Source organism: Schistocerca americana, chromosome 11 (genome assembly GCF_021461395.2).
Source record: "Schistocerca americana isolate TAMUIC-IGC-003095 chromosome 11, iqSchAmer2.1, whole genome shotgun sequence".
Lineage (NCBI taxonomy): Eukaryota > Metazoa > Arthropoda > Insecta > Orthoptera > Acrididae > Schistocerca > Schistocerca americana.
The window spans coordinates 207,687,624-207,711,649 of NC_060129.1; the positions used below are offsets into that span (position 1 = coordinate 207,687,624).

Consider the following 24,026-nt stretch of genomic DNA (forward strand, 5'->3'; position numbering starts at 1 on the left):
TGGGAGATGAAGAAGCTTGCACAGGATAGAGTAGCATGGAGAGATGCATCAAACCAATCTCACGACTGAAGACCACAACAACAATAACAACAACAACAACAACAACAATTGTAAATAAATCACCAACACTGGTTAATGAGGGAGAGGTCCGGGTAGGGATTTGGGTACATATTCATCTATGACCTAACTTAGAAGATTGATACATCTGATATTGAGAAATCAGTGTTTGTAAGAATTAGAGCAATTCTTGTGATGTATCTCTTTTTTTAAAAGAGTAAGGTCGCTTCACTTCGAACTCATCATCTCTTCCATCATCCCCCCCCCCCCCTCTGTCCCTTCAACTGTCCTTATTCCACTTCCCTACTCCCCACCTCTCCCCCAGCATGGTGTTTTAATGTTTGCACATGACAGTTTTGGCACGTCTCTGGGAGATGATGACCAACTCGATCCCTTTCTTTACTTACGTTATGTGTCACTTTATGTTACCAGTGAGAGGGTTCTGTCCACTGTGAAAGGGCTCTATAGGCATTCTCTGTATGTTCTGATGCACAGTCTGGCCTATACGGTATGTGACATCTGACAGAGACGTTTCTGAAAAATAACAACATATCACAGCTAGGAGCAAAAATGCTCATAAAGTCTGTTGCTAGATAACCAAGTGGAATGTAACAACTCAAAAATTCTATTTATATTCCACTTAAATACAATAATTTCCCCAACTATAAGGCTCAAAATCAGAGTTTCAAATAATCTTACTGGCTAATTTGTTTCAACACTAAATTTCACACTAACAACTTGCAATATCTCCATGGCCGTGATGTCACAAGCTGGTAAGCTACCACAAGTCGCTACAGGTCCTAAGAAATACTGCACGTTTATCGCAGTACCTGCATACCGAATAATTTTATTAGAAAATTCCTTTCCCCAACTTCGAGAACTCACTAATCTGCATCTAGCGGTACAAAGTACGTACAAATTATACGCCCACCTTCGAACGAAATGAGGTATCGGACTCGGTTCCGTCGAAAAGTACTGATAACCGATCTTTAAGTCCCGGCGAGTTTTCCAACCGAAGTGCCACACATTCGACTGGGCACCACAGCGAATTTCACTCATTTCTTTGAGGGCGCCTCGCGTGTCGCACAAAAAACTAAGCACGATGGTCCTACCCACTGTTACTATATCTACCTTTTTTTCTACGAGCACATGGCGACTCACACCGTGCTGTTAGAAACAGTTTTCCGTTTCTACTTTTACAGCATTTTGTAGTGACGGCCCCGAGGCTGCAGCCCAGTGCCAAGTGAGGGGGCAGGCAGGTGAGCAGTGAAATTACAGCCGAGCAGGGTTCGGTACCACACTGCCTCCTTCCCCTATCTGGCGGTTACCGAGCTGACAGAGGTCAGGACTAAGGTCAGTACGAGGCTCGTATCGGATCTCGTTAGCCACCCTCCGTTATGACAGCTATTCGAATGACGTACTAAGAAGAAAGATTGTGTGTTCACTCACTGTCGCACAATTACTGGGTTTCGGCACTGTGCATCCGCGAAATTCCTTGCCGGAGAGGTAAATCCGACACGGAAGTTTTCCACGGACACGAGTGCGAGTACGGCGTCAGGCACGTGTGTGCCGGTGGTGTCGGGACACACGAGAGACGGAAATGTGGGGCCTCGCAGTTGTCGCCCTCTGACCACCTCTCGGAGGTGTACGTATTCCGCTTTTAACCTCCCCGCGCTTACCGCCAGGTCAGCTGTCGCACGTCATCGGCAGGAAGGGCGAGCCGCTTTACCCGCCTGAGCCGAGTTACGTCCGACAAGAGCGGGCTGAAGGAGACTCACTCGCCCACCCATTTTCCCACTGTGCCGTACAGATGATGATGATTACGTAGCTGATTATTCTGTATGCTTTCACCGTAGTGTTACGAGTGGGGTTCGGATATTGATGCATATAGCCTAGAATCTCGAGACAAAACTCGATGAAATATTCATTTCTGGTCACTGCAGACCAGAAAATGGTTGATTTTGTCCGCTTTTTTCCTTTTTTGCGTATTTTGGGTTTATTTATAAACAGTTTTCTCTGTGACTTCACCCTCTTTCGACTAGTAAAGGCTATTCTGAATTTGAACTGTTGTCAGCTCACCTTTAACACACATTTTTTGTTGTAATGAGAACTACCTCCCAAAGTCGACATCCTCTGCATCTCAGAACCTGAAAATGTGTATTATACTGCAACACCAACTAAAGCGAAGTTTTGGAAGTCTAGTTTCTGTAAGCGTATAGTGTTCCAGGCAAATATGACCCACTATACCAATTTTAATTATTTTTTTCAGGATGTGTATTGCAGATGATCCACTGAATTCATCACAAGTGGTGAAAATAGTTCACTCCTAATTCCCCAAATGCATTTTAACAAACACATAGATAGTTTTTCATATTACATTAAGTACTGAAGGTCACATAATACTAGGTACAGCAGGCTTATTGAAACCTGACATTTTTGGGGAAAATTTAAGGGTGTATTGGAAGGATAGGCAAATGGGAAATAGAAGTGGTGTATTTATCACACTAGACAAGAAACTCAAATCCACCGAGATAGAAACTGAAGCACACTACACAGCATACAACAAAATGTGGATTTTAATATCAACTGTACCATATTCATATTCTATTTCAATCAATGTTTGCCCTAAATTTAGAGAGTCTATATGCTGTTATATGGCCTCAAGTCCTTAGCACATATTTCCAAAAAATGGTTCAAATGGCTCTGAGCACTATGGGACTCAACTTCTGAGGTCATTAGTCCCCTAGAACTTAGAACTAGTTAAACCTAACTAACCTAAGGACATCACAAACACCCGTGCCCGAGGCAGGATGCGAACCTGCGACCGTAGCAGTCCCGCGGTTCCAGACTGCAGCGCCTAGAACCGCACGGCCGGCACATATTTCCAGACGCTTATCAGATCCAGAAGGAGACCACTAAACTGTGGCCAAAATGTCAGTTTCGTCAGCAACAGATTTTCACAACATAAGCCAGTACCGTACCAAGAAAACTTTCGTACTATCTGAATCTGGAAGCCTACAGAATTAGGAAAGGGAAGATATGACCTGTCCACTAGAGACTGAGGCCATGTCTACATGAATGAAATTGCAACAAAACTTGCAATAGGTCTGGCGCATAAATGGCTCCAAAGCTGGGGTTATCGATAAGCTAGTGCCCACACACCCAAGATTTTATCAGTGAAAATTCATAGAAGAATCTCCAACCCGAGTCCCCTTTGGACGATTTGAAACGGAGGAGACAATTTTTTGACGAGCATTCCGACGAGTGTCAAAAGCCCATTCCACTGTTATGAGGCCTAAACGAAAAACCGCAGTGTAGAATGGCAACGTCCCAATTACACATTAAATACATTGGTCAGGGTTGAGTAGTACTCATGCTCCAAGGGTTCCACACGAACTCAATTAAGTATACAGAGAGTTGTCTGTAACGGGAGTCGAGAACCTCGACAACTTTTGCCTGCCACTGACAGTGCTACTGGCAACTTATCGGTCCGTGGAATTCTACTTCTTTCATAAATATTTTAATTTTAACTTTGAAGTCAGATAACAAGAGACGAAATATTTTTTGCATGATATAAATAGACATTAACAATTTTTTTTTCTCCTTTATTTGAAATGTGAAATCTTTCTTTTAGCCAAATTTCATGATTCTACGTCAACAGGAAGTACCCTTCAGGCTTCGACGAGTGAGTTTGCGATTATCAAAACATGTATTTGCTGGGTGTATACTGTGTTTTGTGTGTCACTATACTTTAAATGTTTCTGTAGTGTAGTCTCTGGGGCAGAATTTTGAGGTCAACCCAGCATTTGCTTAAATGAGCAAGGGAGACTGTACAGTGGCTGGTTTCAGCCCGCAATCTTTGATACGCAAAGGATTCGATCCAGAAGTGGCTCACTTCCCGTCTCATAAGTTGGCACACTGTGTGTTACACTATATGAACAGGTTATTAAGATAATGTACATAGTTTGTCTACAAACTAAAAACTAATTTTGGCAACAATAGGTCACTCACAACTTGCAGTGTGAGCCTTGTGAAAAACACAAAAAATTGAGTTTTAATTAGATTTGCACAAAAGTAGCAATGATAGCTCATTGCACCACTGGTACAGAAAAATTTAAACAAAGTGTTATAGTTTTACTGCACCTTTTCATAAAACAAAGAAGATGGGCTCTTGTGTGTGAGTGAAATGTTTCTAGACTTGTAACAGCTACAACAAATGAATAGTTAAAAAGCTGTACTTATACAACAGTCGACGTATCTTTTGAAAACTCATCTTTGCAGATCACTGTCACTATATTAATCTTTATCCTATGGAGGTATAATCATCTTATTTGAGAAAAAACAATGTATTGCTTTTGTTCCCTTCTTCTTCCTGTTTTAGCAGCAGCACAATACAGATGTAAGTGTGTCTACTGCAAGTTTTTTGCCAATAATAAATGGTTCACTATCATAGTGCATTTTTATCTGTGAAATGCTCTACCTTTCAGCTCTCCTGATTTCAGAGTATGTAGTACACGATTTTAGACCATTTAATTTAAGTCGGAAGTGACTCGCTCGGTGAGGCAGCGATCGAGCGCCTAAACCACTGTATCGTCAGTTCTTTATTTTTTAAAAGTTGAGGCTGCACCATTACACAAAGTCCTTCATATGCATACGAACGATCTGCAAGTTCGTTCATCACCGAGTGCGCTGTCAGCCGACAATGACTATTTTGGTCTGGATTTCACCCCCCCCCCCCCCCCTCTGGCTGTACATTCAATGAGCTAGACTTTATAACAGTGTCAGTAAAAATGGCAATAATTGTGCCTTTGCATAATTTACCGCCTTCGAAGTGGATTCCGCATCTTCAAAACTTTATGATACAGGCCTATAAAAATTCTCATCTATTTATACAGGGTGGCCGGAAATGCCTGTTACGAACTTCTCGGACTCGTAGAGGGGAGTGAGTACATAATATTGTGAATAGGAACCCACATCTGGAAATGTACCGTTTCTGTGTTACAGCATTCGAAAACATATTTGCTCGGCAGGTACTCGCAACACGGTAGTCGAGGTGAGGAACGGTTGTGTCTGATTGGCCAATGTCATCTGTTCTCTATCCTACCTCTCTGACCCGGTTCGAGACTCATTCACATGTCTGTGAGTGTTAGAACAACAAGGTCGAGCACACGTTTGCAGAATACACTGACACGATCCTCGCAAATGTCGACGCTCGAGGTGGCGGAGCAGCCGCGCGTCGCCTTTACCGAGATCGTTCTCCACGACATCCGACTCCACCGCGTACCCTTTTCACTACAATTATGCGACGGCTTTAAAAAATGGTATGTTCACCTTCGGCAGGTGCAACTGTGGTGCTCGGAGGAGATGCCGCGTACCCGAATCGGAAGAGGCCGTACTGCATCACCTCGATGAGTACAGGAGCAATTTCTTTGGCTATTGATGAGTGGAATTGTAAAACAAGTGATCTACTGGGTCACCCTTAATCAATTAATTGCAAAAACGGTTGCATTACATACAAGTTTTCAAATCGTTGTAGCACTGAAACAGTACGGGTTTCCAATTCAAAAAATTATGTACTCACTCCTCTCTACAAGTCAATTTTGGGGAACAGCGTTACATGGAAGACTGACTAAATGAAATGTGAAGTTAACATAAATGATATGTAAGATGGGAGATTCCGTGTGAGGGAGAATATTAACTAGTAATATTGAGGACTAATAATATTGAGGACAAGTTGGTAGTAAGGTGCTATTCAAGTTTAAAGTGGCTCAAACGGATCAAGCTGGATAATCGAGTGAACGATGAGAACCAATAATTACCCTGTGTGACGTTTCAGCTAAATCTTTGTAGGGAATAATCCATAATGACACCACCCAGAGTTAACGCCGTACAGTATCATAAAAGCAGTGACCAGAGTGTGACTACAAACTGAACAGCGAGGGGTCGAATGCTCGCATTACGGTGATTACAATTACGTGTTGTCCGACTGAGCTCCTGAATGTAAATTGTGGACTGCTACCTATCGAATTAAAGTCAACAGTCAAATAGTCCAGCAACAGGGTACTTTTTGCTAGCAAAAAATGAGGCACGAGATTTTATTTCACCTATTACTCAGAAACTATAGACCCTGTTGAAAATTTTACAGTTACCAAAACGAAAGAGCATTAAATTTGGCGTCAAAATGACCTATTTAAATGTCAAAATTTATCGTATTAGTGACGGTTGAGCTCGGTGGCTGTGGAATGAATAACCTGAAGAAATACAATGACTAGACACTTTCTGTCATTTGCCCTTTAACTCGTTGCCCCTTTTTCCAACATAAAGAAACACACGAGCTCACCACATGGCAAAGGCACTCGTTTCAATGAGTCTAAAAGTGTTTTTGCTGCGCACATACACGCACAAAAGGAACAAATTTCAGAAACAAAGACACCTGCAGCATTTAAAATGCAATCAACAAAAACATTTTCCTGACAAAGACATAAAATGTATTAAGTCCACTAGAAAAATTATATATAAAAACAAAGATGAGGTGACTTACCGAACGAAAGTGTTGGCAGGTCGACAGACACACAAACAAACACAAACATACACACAGAATTCAAGCTTTCGCAACAAACTGTTGCCTCATCAGGAAAGAGGGAAGGAGAGGGAAAGATGAAAGGATGTGGGTTTTAAGGGAGAGGCTAAGGAGTCATTCCAATCCCGGGAGCGGAAAGACTTACCTTAGGGGGAAAAAGGGATGGGTATACACTCGCGCACACACACACATATCCATCCACACATATACAGACACAAGCAGACATATTTAAAGACAAAGAGTTTGAGCAGAGATGTCAGTCGAGGCAGAAGTGCAGAGGCAAAGATATTATTGAATGACAGGTGAGGTATGAGTGGCGGCAACTTGAAATTAGCGGAGATTGAGGCCTGGTGGATAACGGGAAGAGAGGATATATTGAAGAGCAAGTTCCCATCTCGGGAACACCAACCTATCCGAACTCCGGAGGCACTTCTGCCTCGACTGACATCTCTGCTCAAACTCTTTGTTTTTAAATATGCTTGTGTCTGTATATGTGTGGATGGATATGTGTGTGTGTGTGTGTGTGTGTGTGTGTGTGTGTGTGTGTGTGCGAGTGTATACCCGTCCCTTTTTCCCCCTAAGGTAAGTCTTTCCGCTCCCGGGATTGGAATGACTCCTTAGCCTCTCCCTTAAAACCCACATCCTTTCGTCTTTCCCTCTCCTTCCCTCTTTCCTGATGAGGCAACAGTTTGTTGCGAAAGCTTGAATTTTGTGTGTATGTTTGTGTTTGTTTGTGTGTCTATCGACCTGCCAGCGCTTTCGTTCGGTAAGTCACCTCATCTTTGTTTTTATATATAATTTTTCCCATGTGGAATGTTTCCCTCTATTACATTAAGTCCACTAGAGATAGACGAAAGGCCGAAACGTGTCTCGGCAAAACAAAGCGTACAAAAAGTGACTGTTTGCTGTACTACTTCAGCTATCTGTGTGCTGCGATTCAACAGAACGAGGGCACGGGTCAGGGCACACAAACACGGCACTCAATCTTCCTCGTTCACCTGTGTGCGAGTTCTCCCGCCTCCCCTACACTACTAAATAAATGTCTGACCACGTCTGTGTCCGAAGACGCCTCTCAAAATACGAGTCACGGCGACGATGCACACTTACAGTGAATCGTATCTGACACTTTTATTCCTGGGACTCACTGTAGATCAAATTACATGATGGCGTGCTGAAAAGTAATGTCCCAAAATTTTGTAATGTAAGAAGTCTTAAAGGTTTTTAAATAAAACAACTTTTGTTAACGATCTACATCTTTATTCATCACGTCTAACTATTCGTTCCTCAACACAGTCTCCCTAACGCCGAACACATCTCTCCCGACGAGAGACCGGGTTGTCGATGCTGTAGCTGTAAAAAGTCCGAGTCTGTCGACGGAGCCACGACCTCACCTCTGCTCGCACCACTTTATAAATATCAAAGTAAAGTCCTCAAAGCATTTCTTTAACTTTTGAAATCAAATAAAAATCAGATGGGGTTCAGTCGGGACCGTACGGAGGACGCTCGATAATGGCGAACCTACGGCATCGAGCAGTCGCCAGTGTCGCGGTGCTCGTGTGCGGTCCGGCACTGTCGTGTCGGTCGACACGTGGACGAACTAGTGGGATCTGAAGCTCTTACGACACATTTCTTGTGCACGGACACAGTTGCATCATATGCCATCACATTATTCTGTATAACTGAGATCTCTAGTGCCAGAGGGTCATAGTTCAGTGTTCACGAAGTGGGAAAGTCTATAGAGAAATACACAGGATGTGTAATACCTATACCGATATTAAAAACAGAATACAAAATTTGGAGGCACTACTTTTCAGCAGGTCCTCGAAGCTGTACCCTTGCTGTTTACTCCCCAGCAGCTACCAGAACCACAAGTTTTATGCAGTAATATAAGCACTGCCCCAGGAGTCGCTAGGAGAGGCCGTGGAATCTCAAAGAGTTTGTGGTACGAGCAGGAGGGTTCGAGTGTCGGCAGGTGATGTAGACCACCATTCTGTTGTACGATACTGGCTGAAGGGTAAAGTCTAAATCTATACAATTCTTTCTGACAAATGCTGAAAGGTCAATCAGTAAAAAGTAGGCAAAAAAATAAATAAATAAATAAATAACAACTTTTAAACTTTTCTTTTATTAAATCATGATTTGATCACAGATGTTCTGTGTCATGGAATAATTATTATTAAAATTAGATTATACTGTAACTTACTCAACATTAAAAGACTTGGAATTGTACAAAGTATTATGTGCCTTATATTATTGAAAACGTACTCTAAATGTATCAATAAAAAATCTAGTCACCACATGGCAGCAGTGGAACACACAGACAAAAAGGTTTGCAATTTGAGCTTCTCGTGGACATTAAGGAAGTTGCTATACAAAAAAGAGCTTTTTTATGAATAATAATTAGAAGTTAATTTGTCACAGATGAGAATAAGAGTATCAGTTGTAATACATCAAGAATACAGTTGCAAAATGAAGAAAACTAAGTTTGGTCCTTTTCATTAAGCAATGCTGAGAAGAAAAGTTAATTCTTTCAAAATCTAGGTGACACTGTCAAGAAAGAAGAGATACAACATCGTGGCTAAAAAGAAGTCTGAAGAATTTTCCTCGTGCACGAAATAAAATCACTGCCCTAGGGCGCCGTAAGAAAATACGAGAAACTGTAGACACCTTTAAGGAAATACGTGTATACCACAAACTGACTCAAGAATCAATTGTAAAAAATTTTGTAACGTACACCTAACATTTGGCCTCAACAGTCAGAGACTGTGGTCTTGAATGTGAGTTGTTTGTGTATTTTGTCTAATTCCGATGAAGGCTTATTTGGCTGAGAGTTCTGACAGTCTTTTTGTTGTGCCTATCTGTGACTCAGCATCTCCACTATGTGGTGAGTAGCAACTCTCTTTTTTATAACACTGTCATAATAATTTTGTAACAAACGTCTAACTTTGCGAGGTCAGTCACAACACGGTCGTATCACCGCCATTACCACTATACCGTATAAGTTACAGTTGAGCGACTGCGCGCAGAGCTGGTTCTAGGGCTGCGGCTGCCGCTCTCCGGCATACTCACCACTCTCGCTGACCTCTCCTGACTCTCACACTTCCGGCAAAACCACGGTCCAGTCGGTACAGTCACTATCCCGTAACAAGCTGCAAAACACGAGAGGGCAGACGAGATTAGTGCCGGGCTCCTGTAGATTTACAGTAATTCACACAAAATAAAGGTGCACGTACACAAACTGCAATCGTATTTATTTATTTAGTTTATAGTGAACAGATTGTACACTGAACTCCCATTACAATTACAGAACTGTACAAGAGAGGGTTGTCTGGTGTATCTGGATTTACTGCAGTGGGAATCAGTTATTGTGCAAAATACTGAGTAAAAGATAACGTTCAGCCACAAACTGAGAATTTACTTGGGCCATGAAGCACAACATACATCAGCATAGGTTAACTGTTGCATCACCGTAGGAAACCTAGTAAAACAATACTGTGTTGCAACTGTTTATCCACAAACCTTTCCATGCATCAATGCGCAAATTCGGCATTAGGGCAGTGTCCAATTCTGCCTGTCAACTTTGACCCGTTACATCATTAATACGATGGAATTACAACTTCCAGTGTATATTAAATGACAATGATGTTGTCACTACACAAACACACCGACAAATATGAACAAAACCATAAAATGACAAACAAAGTCTCACCCCAACAATAAAATTAAACTAATGGGACAAAAATGGGAAATAGGGGGGTTTAGGGTGAGGACAAGCTATAATATAGAACAATACAAAACACTGCACCATCCGAAAACAAAAATAAATAAAAAATTACAAAACTTCAACTTACAACATGATGCTACACCTACAAAAGCAACAAGAATCACACATTTCACGCAACCTATACAGCTCAAATGAAGCCCATGGTATCAAAAAACTGACACCGAAAAGTGGAATTGTACATTCCCCTTGCCTTATACAACTCTAACACAGCTCTTGATACCTACTAGCAAACCATGAATAAAAAATCCCACAACTACAAACTTCACACAAACACATAATTCACAAAACAGTACAGAAACAAAAATCTCAACAACTGAAAAAACATATTCACTAGATCAATTAAAACACAACCCACATACGAAAGTATACGCTACAGCAGGCAAAACAAAAATTACTTGCCAACGAAAGCTTCCAACAAAATCTGGCCACTGCCCTCTCCCCCCAGAAAAACACACACACACACACACACACACACACACACACACACACACACACACACATTGCAACAAGCAATAACCTATTCATAAATTGCTCTCATACACATTACTGACAAAAGAAAAACACTATTAAATTTCTGCCCGTAACAAACACATGGCATCAACAGTACCGATCACTAATCTGTCGCCCATAACAGGCAAAATCAAAAGTAAATAACTAGCGAACCAGAACAAGCTCTTTCAATGACAACCTCACACACTCGGCTAATAACAGCAAATGAATCACTAAAATATTTAACAAACAACGACATGGAATCTACAAGTGCGGATCAACTCAAAAACACCATGCCATAGTGACGTCACACGCCACACCACCATTACATCGAGGGTAGAAGCAGAAGGGTAAATCCGATGCTTCCGATGACCCATAAATTCTTGACTACCTTTCATTTATTTGCGATGGTTACTGCGTGCTAAAAACTGAATTCATATTTTGAAATTAAAATATTGTCCTAAAAATATTAACCACAGACAAAATTAACAGGATCACTATGTAAAATTGCTAATCGTCTATCGTCAGTAATAAATTACACTAGAACACCCACACAGAAAATCTCTGCAGTGAGCTGGCAAGGGTCATGTGAGTGGAGTGCTCATGCTTACAGCATACAGTGCCCTTTTCCATACACACATGACAGAATATTTCTTTAGCAGAACTCCCTGGGCCAAAATAAACCTGCCTCTGGCAAAAGAGAGCCATTAAACATATTTTTGGTTCAAATAACTTCTTGCAGACAATATTTTTGTTGCACACAAAATACTTAAAGTCCTCAGTCTATACACACCCAAAGTATTTACACATGGCAAATAGAATGTCTGTGTGTCTGAAAGCAGATTGCGTGCACCCTCATGTGAAACCAGAAACAGGAAATTACTAGACACTCTTCACACTTGATTAAGTAAAAAAAAAAAAAAATGTACAAGCGAGCAACATATTTTTCAACAACATTCCAATCCCAAAGAAAGCAGGTGTTGACAGATGTGAAAATTACCGAACTATCAGTTTAATAAGTCACAGCTGCAAAATACTAACACGAATTCTTTACAGATGAATGGAAAAACTAGTAGAAGCCAACCTCGGGGAATATCAGTTTGGATTCCGTAGAAACACTGGAACACGTGAGGCAATACTGACCTTACGACTTATCTTAGAAGAAAGATTAAGAAAAGGCAAACCTACATTTCTAGCATTTGTAGACTTAGAGAAAGCTTTTGACAATGTTGATTGGAATACTCTCTTTCAAATTCTAAAGGTGGCAGGGGTAAAATACAGGGAGCGAAAGGCTATTTACAATTTGTACAGAAACCAGATGGCAGTTAGAGTCAATGGACATGAAAGGGAAGCAGTGGTTGGGAAGGGAGTGAGACAGGGTTGTAGCCTCTCCCCGATGTTATTTAATCTGTATATTGAGCAAGCAGTAAAGGAAACAAAAGAAAAATTCGGAGTGGGTATTAAAATCCATGGAGAAGAAATAAAAACTTTGAGGTTCGCCGATGACATTGTAATTCTGTCAGAGACAGCAAAGGACTTGGAAGAGCAGTTGAATGGAATGGATAGTGTCTTGAAAGGAGGATATAAGATGAACATCAACAAAAGCAAAACGAGGATAATGGAATGTAGTCGAATTAAGTCGGGTGATGCTGAGGGAATTAGATTAGGAAATGAGACACTTAAAGTAGTAAAGGAGTTTTGCTATTTGGGGAGCAAAATAACTGATGATGGTCGAAGTAGAGAGGATATAAAATGTAGACTGGCAATGGCAAGGAAAGCTTTTCTGAAGAAGAGAAATTTGTTAACATCGAGTATAGATTTAAGTGTCAGGAAATCATTTCTGAAAGTATTTGTATGGAGTGTAGCCATGTATGGAAGTGAAACATGGACGATAAATAGTTTGGACAAGAAGAGAATAGAAGCAATCGAAATGTGGTGTTACAGAAGAATGCTGAAGATTAGATGGGTAGATCACATAACTAATGAGGAAGTATTGAACAGGATTGGGGAGAAGAGAAGTTTGTGGCACAACTGGACCAGAAGACGGGATCGGTTGGTAGGACATGTTCTGAGGCATCAAGGGATCACCAATTTAGTATTGGAGGGCAGCGTGAAGGGTAAAAATCGTAGAGGGAGACCAAGAGATCAATACACTAAGCAGATTCAGAAGGATGTAGATTGCAGTAGGTACCGGGAGATGAAGAAGCTTGCACAGGATAGAGTAGCATGGAGAGCTGCATCAAACCAGTCTCAGGACTGAAGACCACAACAACAACAACAACCATACGACACAAGGGAATTGCGTGCAAATTTAAAATGGTTGTAGAAACATGGCTGAGAAGACGCATTCTACGACATCAATGACTTAATGAAATAAATTATCTTTTTTTTATAAATGTGACGGTGAACAAAACAAATTGTACCACTTATGTTACATACAATCTAATTTGTAGCCTAGCCTATGCAATCTGATAAAACAAAACTAATTACGTACAAGATAAGCAATGTCGGTTTAATAATGGTTATATATGTCAACCATTTGTGTAATCATATATATAACGGTAATGCTTTACACAATGCCATAGTTGTACAGAGCCAAATAAATCAATCTCAATAATGTATCTGTATAGTTAGGATTCGTATGTAACATAGTCACCCCTCACTTCAGCAATAAGTTCTACATGAACAGGCACAGCTAACCACAGACATAAATCCTCATCCTAAGTGTGCTAAAAACTTCATGTTATGTAAGTTGGTCATTCTATGTAGGGAATGTATGATCAGAGTGGGCAATACTTGTCTGTACAAGGTGTGAGGAACTTTTTAGGTAGACCTAACTCACTCTCCAGGTAAAAAAATCATGGACACTTAAATATTTAAATTGATCACTGATTTTTAAGTAAATGTCATGGAAAACTGGTATTTCCGAATCAAAATAATTACTTTACAACATTATAAGTGAGTAGGAAAACAATTCATAATTCCGTATGAAAGTATTTTATAACAATAAAGATATATATACAATATTCATACCCACTTTTCTTTTTATGAAATTATTACTGTCTTCTGCCATGATTTTATATCTTTATGACTTTCCATGAATTAAAATTGCCTACAATGTAACAATCAATATTGCACTGTTGAAATGAGTTGCTCTCTCTCTCTCTCCCCCACAATTGAACCTGTATAGCTGAATTTGCACACAGACAAGGATGATCAACCAAGAGCAGTACTTGAGAAATTGGAACTGTACACTTATCTTTCGATGATGGGCATTCGAAAGTTTTTGGATGGTTTTTTTTTTTTGAGTAGGCTAAATAATTTTTAACAATTCATTAAATGCTATTTTTTAATTTTTTTTGTAATTAATATTCACACAATACAGATAACCAGGGCAAAGAAGATACTGTTTATAATTACATCAGTAATATCTGGTAATATGACAAAAAAGATAGTGTTCTGTGACTTTCCAAATCAGGGAAAAAATTTAAGTGGAAAAATTAACTTAAATTTTGGATTTTTGTCTTAAATTTGTAAGTTAAAGGGAGCCCATAAGTGTGCGGGTGTCAACTAAAGTTCAACATACGAACAGGAGCTTTCACACAAAACAACTGTCTGGTCACTAGTATTTTTGGTTTATTAGTTAATTTTTTTGTTCTCTACTATTTTAAGAGCTATTTATAAAATAAACATTTTCCAAAGGGCCAAACCATTTATAAAAATTAAGATAAAACAAAAATACTTTATTTCTTAACAGTTATGATATAGACATCCAACATATATTTTTTCCAGAGAAATTCAGTCCACAAGTTGACATGACCTGTACAATTTGAGATGAAATCATCCTCCTGCTTCATCTACCATTGAGCTACTTCACTTTGTGAGACAAATTTTACATAAAGATCAAAATGAAAAAAAAGAAAAAGATAAAAATCAAAATAATTAAGCTGAAGAGAGAATGCATTCCACCACAAACTGAAAAGAAGGGGAAGAAATGAATTGGTACCATACATTGTGCATTTTAAGTTGGTTATAGAATATTAATTTCCATCTGTAAGATAAAAAGGACAACATGCCTATGTCTTTCACAGGGACATACAAATATCTTCCGGCCACCAAAGCCAGAAAGAAAGATATTCTATACCACTTTCCTTTTAACAACATATTATTTAGGAAAGACCCTAAGAAAGACTGCAAAGATGAAACAGTTGAATAAGTGTAGATTATACTGACTCAGACAAGAGATACCAATGAAAGATCAACAAACTAAACATTTAACTGAAGTTACAATAGTACTGCAATTAAATGTAGCAACTGAACAAGAGTATAATGGTGTAGCCTAAAATAATTATTATTTGAGCAAATAGTAACACTGCAAAGGCAGCATTATTCACACAAAAAAAAAAAATCACACATTCTGGCAGCATTAACATAAATACAGTACCAATCACATAACATAAATATGTGCACCTGAATTTTCATAACAGACCATTCTTCAGAAATAGGTAAGTGAAGACACAGACACTTATCAGACATAATCTCCATAACCTTTACTGCATTAGAACTTTCTTTTTCTATGTTGTTGCATTTTAATGCACACCTCAAAATTACACCAATTATTTAATAATGAAATTACATATTGGAGTAGAGCAAATTCTCCTTACCTATTTTAATTCCTTCCTCACACATACAATCTCTTAGTTAACACTTTTCTTGGTCTCCTGATCCCAAATTATGTCAGAAATATCCAATATATGACGTTAAATTGTTAGCAAATTACATAGGCCTACATGTTAAATCTAACGATTTTTCTCAAAGGCACTAATGGAGCAGTTGGTTATGATACCTATGCTCAATTTTGTCCAGTAATAGCGCAACAAATATTTTTGTTTCCAGCAGTCTTACATGTTTTCTTTCTAAAAGTGCTACAGTACCTCACGGCACTCCATTTTTTGTTTCATGTAATAAATGTGCCATCCTCAACTATTAACAGTTCTTAGAAAACTATTCAGCTAACGTTGATGAGACCTTTCTATAGGCCCTGAAATTATTCTTTGTTATGTAGGATAGGTAATGCTAAGAAGGAAAAATAAAAAAAAAAATCCAGCAAAGCAGTGTTTCTCAAGAGAAATTCTTAGAATGATGCTACTGTAAGGCATATGCCTTATAATTCCACTGCAGGCCCCTTCAACGGCAAAATCTGGACAAGAAAGTACTCTAAAATATTCGTCATAGCACGAACTACTGTAAATATCCTGCAGTTTTGTTCACTTCATCCCTCATAACACAGACAGTAGTTCCACGACATTATGTAGTTAATACCTGACTTAACTGCTTTTGACACAAAATGCATCAGAGTTAGTAGCACGAAGCAAATTCAAAAAACAAAGGCTAATAAATGGATAAATTCGAACACTGTTTGTTTACAGTCTCATGTGGACAGCGTTGAGGTTATGTTAGCGCATATGTCCTCTGCACAAGCACAGCGTATACAATGGTATTTACGCGACTAAAACTCACCCTGATGTACCGCCACAGTGCATCCTTGACCATCACAGTAGACGAGTGGGTTTTCAGCCCACCCTCTCTCATCTGAACAAACACAGCACCCCCCTACCATCTCCTTCATGCTTGTCTGGTCTGCACCTTGCTGTGTTAGCCCATTGTCTCGTCCGCCCTTCTTTCTCCGCCGTCCTCCAGCGCCCTTGCCCTTTCGTGTCTCATTTTGACCCCGCGTCTTGGATGTGCCTTCGTCGAACAAAAGGCTCGTTTCGAAAAGTCACCTCATCCCGGGGCCTTCTTGTATAACCCGGTCTCGAGGGGAGTCCGAGCCAGATGCCACGCTTGCTGAGCTCTCCTATCCGCGTAAGAGTTGTACAATTTATAAATTATTAATTCCCTTTTAGCTACAGCAGAAAACGGAAAAGTATGAAATAAACAGTAAGAGTGATGTGAGCTTCCAACCGTGGTGAACAGGTCAATTCTGGCCTTCTCTGTAGTACCGTTGCGACAGACGTCTCGTCTTCAACGGTGTTTACCAACGGAATCCTCCCTCACTAATCAGTTCACGTAAATATTGACGAATTCACCATTTTACGCTCCACACTTTCGCCTTTCCAAACACAATAAGAATTGTACGCGAGCAAAACACTATCGCGCATGCGCGTTGGCGGGATAGTTACTCGATCAAAGATGCGCTGCCGACTTTCTCTTTTATAACGACCTCCATAGAACGCTAAGTAGCCCCGTAATACTTCTATTTTTCTTCAACAAGTGTATCAGATCAATGTCTACAGTACCAAATACCACCTACCATATATAAGAACAAGTCAGTCAGTCATAAAACTAAATTTTGTTCACACTTAGACTTACCGGCATGGTCTTCTGTAGCGAAGCATTATCTTTGATTGATGAGCTTTGGGACGCTAACAAGAAGACAACGATAGTAAAACGTAGGTATAAGTTTTGAGCAAAAAATTAGAAGTCGTTTTTCATTCAACAGTCTATCTTGTCGACACTGGTGAGGAAGCTACATACTTAAACTAGTGTGTCATGGCAGTGGCTATAATGTTTCAGTAAATATTTAGTTTCCCGTTCGAGATGACGGGAGGCTACATACTCCCTAAAATTTTAGACGCAGCAGAATGATAAACATATTATTCCGTACAAAATACAAAGCATTCGTTGAAATATCAGATTTTCAAAAGCCTTTGCAACCACGCCTGTAGTTTGCAGTTAAGTTCATTGTGTTTTAAACTGAAACAATTGCTCATTTACCGTCTCGTATATTACAACATACGTAAAATTGTACTTAGGAGTGAAACGTTATCACACGAACATAATAGTTTAAATGCAGTAAATTTCAATATATCATGCTTCCTTTTAGTTTAATCCCGTGGAAGATCATTATGAAATATGAAGCATCATCTGTGCTTTGCAAAGAAAGTTTTTACTTTGACGTGTTGTGAAAGCTGCACGTGTTTACTGCAATACCGGTATCTTACAATGAGTGAAAGTTTAGCTCTGAACTAAGTTTTTAGACGTCGACAAACTATTATTGAAAATTAGTAGGCAATTTGAATTAAGTCTTTCATGGTCAGTATTTGTGAAAGTTAAATGTATTAAATATATAATAATATAATGTATTGGAAATGTATGTGTCAGAAATACAACTTATATCTTTGTGGTGTGGTGCCCACTGCGAATAGATTCATGCTGATGACCTGGAATCCTGGGGTGGGGGGGGGGGGGGGCAATCCTTATTATACACCCACACAAGGTAGAAGTTACAGATGCTTGAGTGCTATGTTCTTTCTGTTATATCTGATAGTTATTGTTCCATAAGTCACATTTATTGTTAACATTAGGAGAATTTTTATGTTGCTTTGTGCTGGTCACTTACAGGCTCTTTTATGTAAAAATGACTATTTCCATTCAAGAATTTCTCTATGGTATGGGAGCTGTAGTTGAGGAGAAACACCTTTAATCTACATTTCAAAACATATATTTCATTAAAGGTTAATCCATATCTTTTTCCTTTTAGTGTTGCAGTTGGAATTATCTATGTTAATCGCACTCTCACATGGCGTTTTGATGGTAAATTCTGTGAGGGAAAAATTGTATAGTGAGATTAGTCTAGTAGTCCCAGATGCTTAAAGAGACGTGTATGAGATGTTTGTCTGTGTGCCCCACACACATTTCAGATTACTTTCTTTTCTGCAATGAATACTTTTTGCATAAGCAAGGAGTTCCCCAGAATATTATCTCATAAGACAACAGTGAATAAAAATATGTTAACTCACTTCCTAAAGTTATTCTTCTGCCAGAATTAGCCAGACAGTTGAAACTTTTTTTCTCAGTTTATTATTTCTTGTTTGTAGCCTATGTTATTTGATTAGTAGGAACTGGGATATTTTGGCCAAAGCAAACCTGGAATGGCTGTTTTTTCCAATGTTTAAAGCTACCCCATTTGTGCAAAACCAGTCATTATTTTTATGTTATACTTCCTGACTTGTTCCACACACTCAAGAATCATCTCATGTTTGGGATGGAATGAAAACTGAATCTACTCTAATTAACTTTCAGAAGAACATTGTTTAGGTTACTGTTTCTTTACAATTGCTTGCTTTTTCAGCTTCAGAACAATGCTTGTATCATCTGCAAACAGTGCTAATTCTGTCTTCTGATTCCAATAATATGCTAGCTCATTAACATGAACAGAGAACAGTAAGGGCCCAATAATCGAACACTGTGGGACCCCGATTGTAATTTCTACCCGTGCGGACAATGTATTGTCCCTCTTTGTATTACACTAATGGCCTAGGCCAAGTTCCTGCAGTCTGTTTCTTAAATAACTACTTATTCCATAAGAACTTAATTTCTATAAGAGACTGTCACAATCGCCCAGCTCTGTAGTAGAGTGGTGGCCCATTGGCTCCTATGCGGAGTACCCAGGTTCAATTCCTGGTACTGTTTGGGATTTTTCCTCGGCGGTGGTGGTGGTGGTGGTGGTGGTGGTGGTTGTTGTTGTTGTTGTTGTTGGGGGGGGGGGGGAAGAGACCAGGGATGCATTCGTGATTGTGCTGTCAGCTGAGAAGCTACTCAAGTGATGTGTGGTGACTTAAAATGTCTGCCAAACTGGCAATGGCCAGGAGAGTGATGTGTTAGCCGCGTCGTCCGTCCAAATGGTGTCTTTGGCAGGGGATGACAGTGCAGTCCATACCGAATGATGTGGCAAAGCCTTAGCGTTTTAATTTTGTGATTGACACAATAGAGTTCCGTTACGAAGTTACAGAAGGTCCAGACTGGTGGTATTTTATTCTGTATCCATCTGAGGTATGAATAGGGTCTTTAATAGAGCAGTCCTTTTGAAATCCAACCTGTGAGTCATTACATATCCCATTATTACTCAGGTGGGTTGCAATATTCTTTTACATTAGCTAATCAGAAATTTTGAAAAATAATGTAAGGAATGAGACTGGCCAATATTTACCGACATCTGTGGAGTCACATTTTTCTGTAGAGGTGCCTAACAGTGGCATATTTTGATATGTCTGGGCAGAAGACCTGAACTATTATCACGTTACACATATGACTGAGAACATAGCAGATTAGAGAGATACGAGCTTTTAGTGTCTTGGAGATTTCGTCAACTTCGTATGGACTTTTACTTTGTAGGTTCACGATTATTGTCCTTAATCCAGATGTGGCCGTGTGACAGATTGTCATTTCACTGAATCTCAACTTTATCGATTCTCCAGTGTAGGCCAACTATTTTGCTTTCATCTCTGAAACAATTTTTAACATACCTTTTTAAAGAATCTGTTGAATATCTCCTACTTTTCGACACTTACATTGCTACCACTCTCTTTAGTAGAAATACTGTCATCTTCTAAGACCTGTTCCCTTGCTCTTTTAACATTATTCCGTGTCGATTTGATTATGTTGCCTGATCTACAATTTTCTGGGACGATGTAATGTAGCAGTTGGATTGGGTGTACTTAATTCAATGGAGATTTAATGTTGTTCTGCTTGTTATTTTATCTGTCAATTACTTGGAGCACTGTTTGAGTAAGAATGACCTGCCTTCCATAGAGGTGGAGATGCCTTCCACAGGAGTGGAGATAGGGTGAAAATGGGGTGATGTGTGAGGATAACACCGAAAGGTCACCGAGCGAGGTGGCGCAGTGGTTAGCATACAGGACTCGCATTCGGGAGGACGACCGTTCAATCCTGCGTCCGGTCCTCCTGATTTAGGTTTTCCGTTGATTTCCCTAAATCCCTCCACGCAAATTCCGGGATGGTACCTTTGAAAGGGGATGGCCGACTTCCTTCCCTAATCCGATGACCTCGGACTTTAGTCTCTTCCCCTAAACAAACCGACCCTCCTGAAGGGTCTGCAGCAGATTCAACCTAATTTTTGTATTCATCACTTACTATCGTTATGAAAGTACTGTGGACAGTTTACATGTGCCTGCACGCTTAGAGGTGGGGGTGTGGATGAGAAGCCACGATATATAAACATATTCAACAAGATTGACATTAGTGTTGAATCAATAGTTTCAGGGTAACAGTGTTTCAGCCCAGGTGTGTTTCAGCAATACCTCCATAGTACCCCAACGACTGAGGGTGGGGTAAGAAGGGGTGACATAAAAGTGTAAGTAGGAGATGCCTGAAGAAATTTCAAGAAAATTTGGTATATACAAAACGGAGTTCCATACCTTAATCAGTAAAATTGAAATCCTTATAAGATTGCTTTGTTGTCTGTCTGCCCTCCTGCCTGCGTGTCTGTTAAGAAGCATTTCTTTCAGGAATGGTAAGCGTGTCAAATTGAAATTTATGGCAGATACTAATATTTACAGTTCTCCGGTGGTGCCAAAAATTAAAGCTCTTAGTCAATACAATTAAGAGATATGGCCATTTATGTTACATATTTTGATATTAGCAAACACACTTGCCGAAACCTGTAGGGTATGTCCCATTGACCTAGAATAATGAAATTTGGTAAGAACTGAGGATTCGCAGTACAAGTAAACAAAAACATTGAAAAATTGTTAAACTATAATTATGTAACAGAAAAATATCTTTTTGCTTTTAGAGCTTACATTGCATTCATCATCCATCAAAAACTTATGAGGAACATATTACTGCATGTAATCATAAGATGTAGGTTGTATTATTTTAGAAAGTAAATAAAAAATATTTTATTAAATTTTCTCTTTCTAAATGTATAAGCCAAAGTCCACATCTCTTTGTAGAGATTTTAATATAGTATTGGAATTCCTGGGAGCAATATCTTGCCATTATCAATATAAATAACATCTCGATTCCAGGAGGGAGGAGGATTAACTATCAGTATACGCAATTAAGTTTTTACAGAATCCTTACCACGTAAATCCTACTTGCACTTGGCCAGTTTTTATAGTAAAAGTAGTGTGGGCGTAAGATAACTCTGCTACTCGTAAGGATTAGGATGTGGATGAGAGGGGAGGGTTAAATGTAAAACTGTTTAAAATGATGTAACATCCTCTCTGGGTACTGCAGTGTAAAAGAGCAAAGAGTGAGACATGTCTGCAATGTGTGTGACTTACACAAATACGTATGAAACTGGTGGTAAAAAGCTAGCTGAGGTATGTAGTAACAAACTCGCTTGACGATTGTTGTTAATATATATGGTTGTTGTTGTTGTGGTCTTCAGTCATGGGACTGGTTTGATGCAGCTCTCCATGCTACTCTATCCTGTGCAAGCTTCTTCATCTCCCATTACCTACTGCAACCTACATCCTTCTCAATCTGCTTAGTGTTGTCATCTCTTGGTCTCCCTCTACGATTTTTACCCTCCACACTGCCCTCCAATACTAAATTGGTGATCCCTTGATGCCTCAGAACATGTCCTAACAACCGATCGCTTCTTCTGGTCAAGTTGTGCCAGGAACTTCTCTTCTCCCCAATCCTATTCAATACTTCCTCATTAGGTATGTAATCTACCCATCTAATATTCAGCATTCTTCTGTAGCACCATGTTTCGAAAGCTTCTATTCTCTTCTTGTCCAAACTATTTGTCGTCCATGTTTCACTTCCATACATGGCTACACTCCATACAAATACTTTCAGAAATGACTTCCTGACACTTAAATCTATACTCGATGCTAACAAATTTTTCTTCTTTAGAAACGCTTTCCTTGCCATTGCCAATCTACAATTTATATCCTCTCTACTTCGACCATCATCAGTTATTTTGCTCCTCAAATAGCAAAACTCCTTTACTACTTTAAGTGTCTCATTTCCTAATCTAATTCCCTCAGCATCACCCGACTTAATTCGACTACATTCCATTATCCTCGTTTTGCTTTTGTTGATGTTCATCTTATATCCTGCTTTCAAGACACTATCCATTCCGTTCAACTGCTCTTCCAAGCCCTTTGCTGTCTCTGACAGAATTACGATGTCATTGGCGAACCTCAAAGTTTTTATTTCTTTTCCATGGATTTCAATACCTACTCCGAATTTTTCTTTTGTTTCCTTTACTGTTTGCTCAATATACAGATCGAATAACATCGGGGAGAGACTACAACCCTGTCTCACTCCCTTCCCAACCACTGCTTCCCTTTCATGTCCCTCGACTCTTATAACTGCCATCTGGTTACTGTACAAATTGTAAATAGCCTTTTGCACCCTGTATTTTACCCCTGCCACCTTCAGAATTTGAAAGAGAGTATTCCAGTCAACATTGTCAAAAGCTTTCTCTAAGTCTACAAATGCTAGAAACGTAGGGTAGCCCTTCCGTAATCTAGCTTCTAAGATAAGTCGTAGGGTCAGTATTGCCTCACGTGTTCCGACATTTCTACGGAATCCAAACAGATCTTCCCCGAGGTCGGCTTCTACTAGTTTTTCCATTCGTCTGTAAAGAATTCGTGTTAGTATTTTGCAGCCGTGACTTATTAAACTGATAGTTCGGTAATTTTCACATCTGTCAGGACCTGCTTTCTTTGGGATCAGAATTATTATATTCTTCTTGAAGTCTGAGGGTATTTCGCCTGTTTCATACATCTTGCTCACCAGATGGTAGAGTTTTGTCAGGACTGGCTCTCCCAATGCCGTCAGTAGTTCCAATGGAATGTTGTCTACTCTGGGGGCCTTGTTTTTTACTCAGGTCTTTCAGTGCTCTGTCAAACTCTTCACGCAGTATCGTATCTCCCATTGCATCTTCATCTACATCCTCTTCCATTTCCATAATATTGTCCTCAAGTACATCCCCTTGTGTAGACCCTCTATATACTCCTTCCACCTTTCTGCTTTCCCTTCTTTGCTTAGAACTGGATTTCCATCTGAGCTCTTGATATTCATACAAGTGGCTCTCTTTTCTCCAAAGGTCTCTTTAATTTTCCTGTAGGCAGTATCTATCTTACCCCTAGTGAGATAAGCCTCTACATCCTTACATTTGTCCTCTAGCCATCTCTGCTTAGCCATTTTGTGCTTCCTGTCGATCTCATTTTTGAGACGTCTGTATTCCTTTTTGCCTGCTTCATTTACTGCATTTTATATTTTCTCCTTTCATCAATTAAATTCAATATTTCTTCTGTTACCCAAGGATTTCTACTAGCCCTCGTCTTTTTA

At 39.6% G+C, this 24,026-nt stretch overlaps 1 protein-coding gene and 1 long non-coding RNA gene across 2 annotated transcripts in view; one reads left to right on the top strand and one right to left on the bottom strand.

Moving 5' to 3' along the window:
• Positions 1 to 17,042, bottom strand: part of LOC124553567 (protein AF-17-like) — a 109,648-nt gene extending 92,606 nt beyond the window's left edge. Inside the window, exons 1-2 of the mRNA XM_047127412.1 lie at positions 16,431 to 17,042; positions 9,707 to 9,786 (exon numbers count right to left, since the gene is read on the bottom strand). Coding sequence (XP_046983368.1) covers positions 9,707 to 9,786; positions 16,431 to 16,539 — 189 coding nt within the window. The 5' untranslated portion in view covers positions 16,540 to 17,042. The remainder of the gene's footprint in view (positions 1 to 9,706; positions 9,787 to 16,430) is intronic.
• Positions 17,043 to 17,291: 249 nt separating this feature from the next.
• LOC124553847 overlaps positions 17,292 to 24,026 on the top strand; it is a 46,432-nt gene continuing 39,697 nt past the window's right edge. The window contains exon 1 of the long non-coding RNA XR_006968149.1: positions 17,292 to 17,362. This is a non-coding gene — a long non-coding RNA (uncharacterized LOC124553847). The remainder of the gene's footprint in view (positions 17,363 to 24,026) is intronic.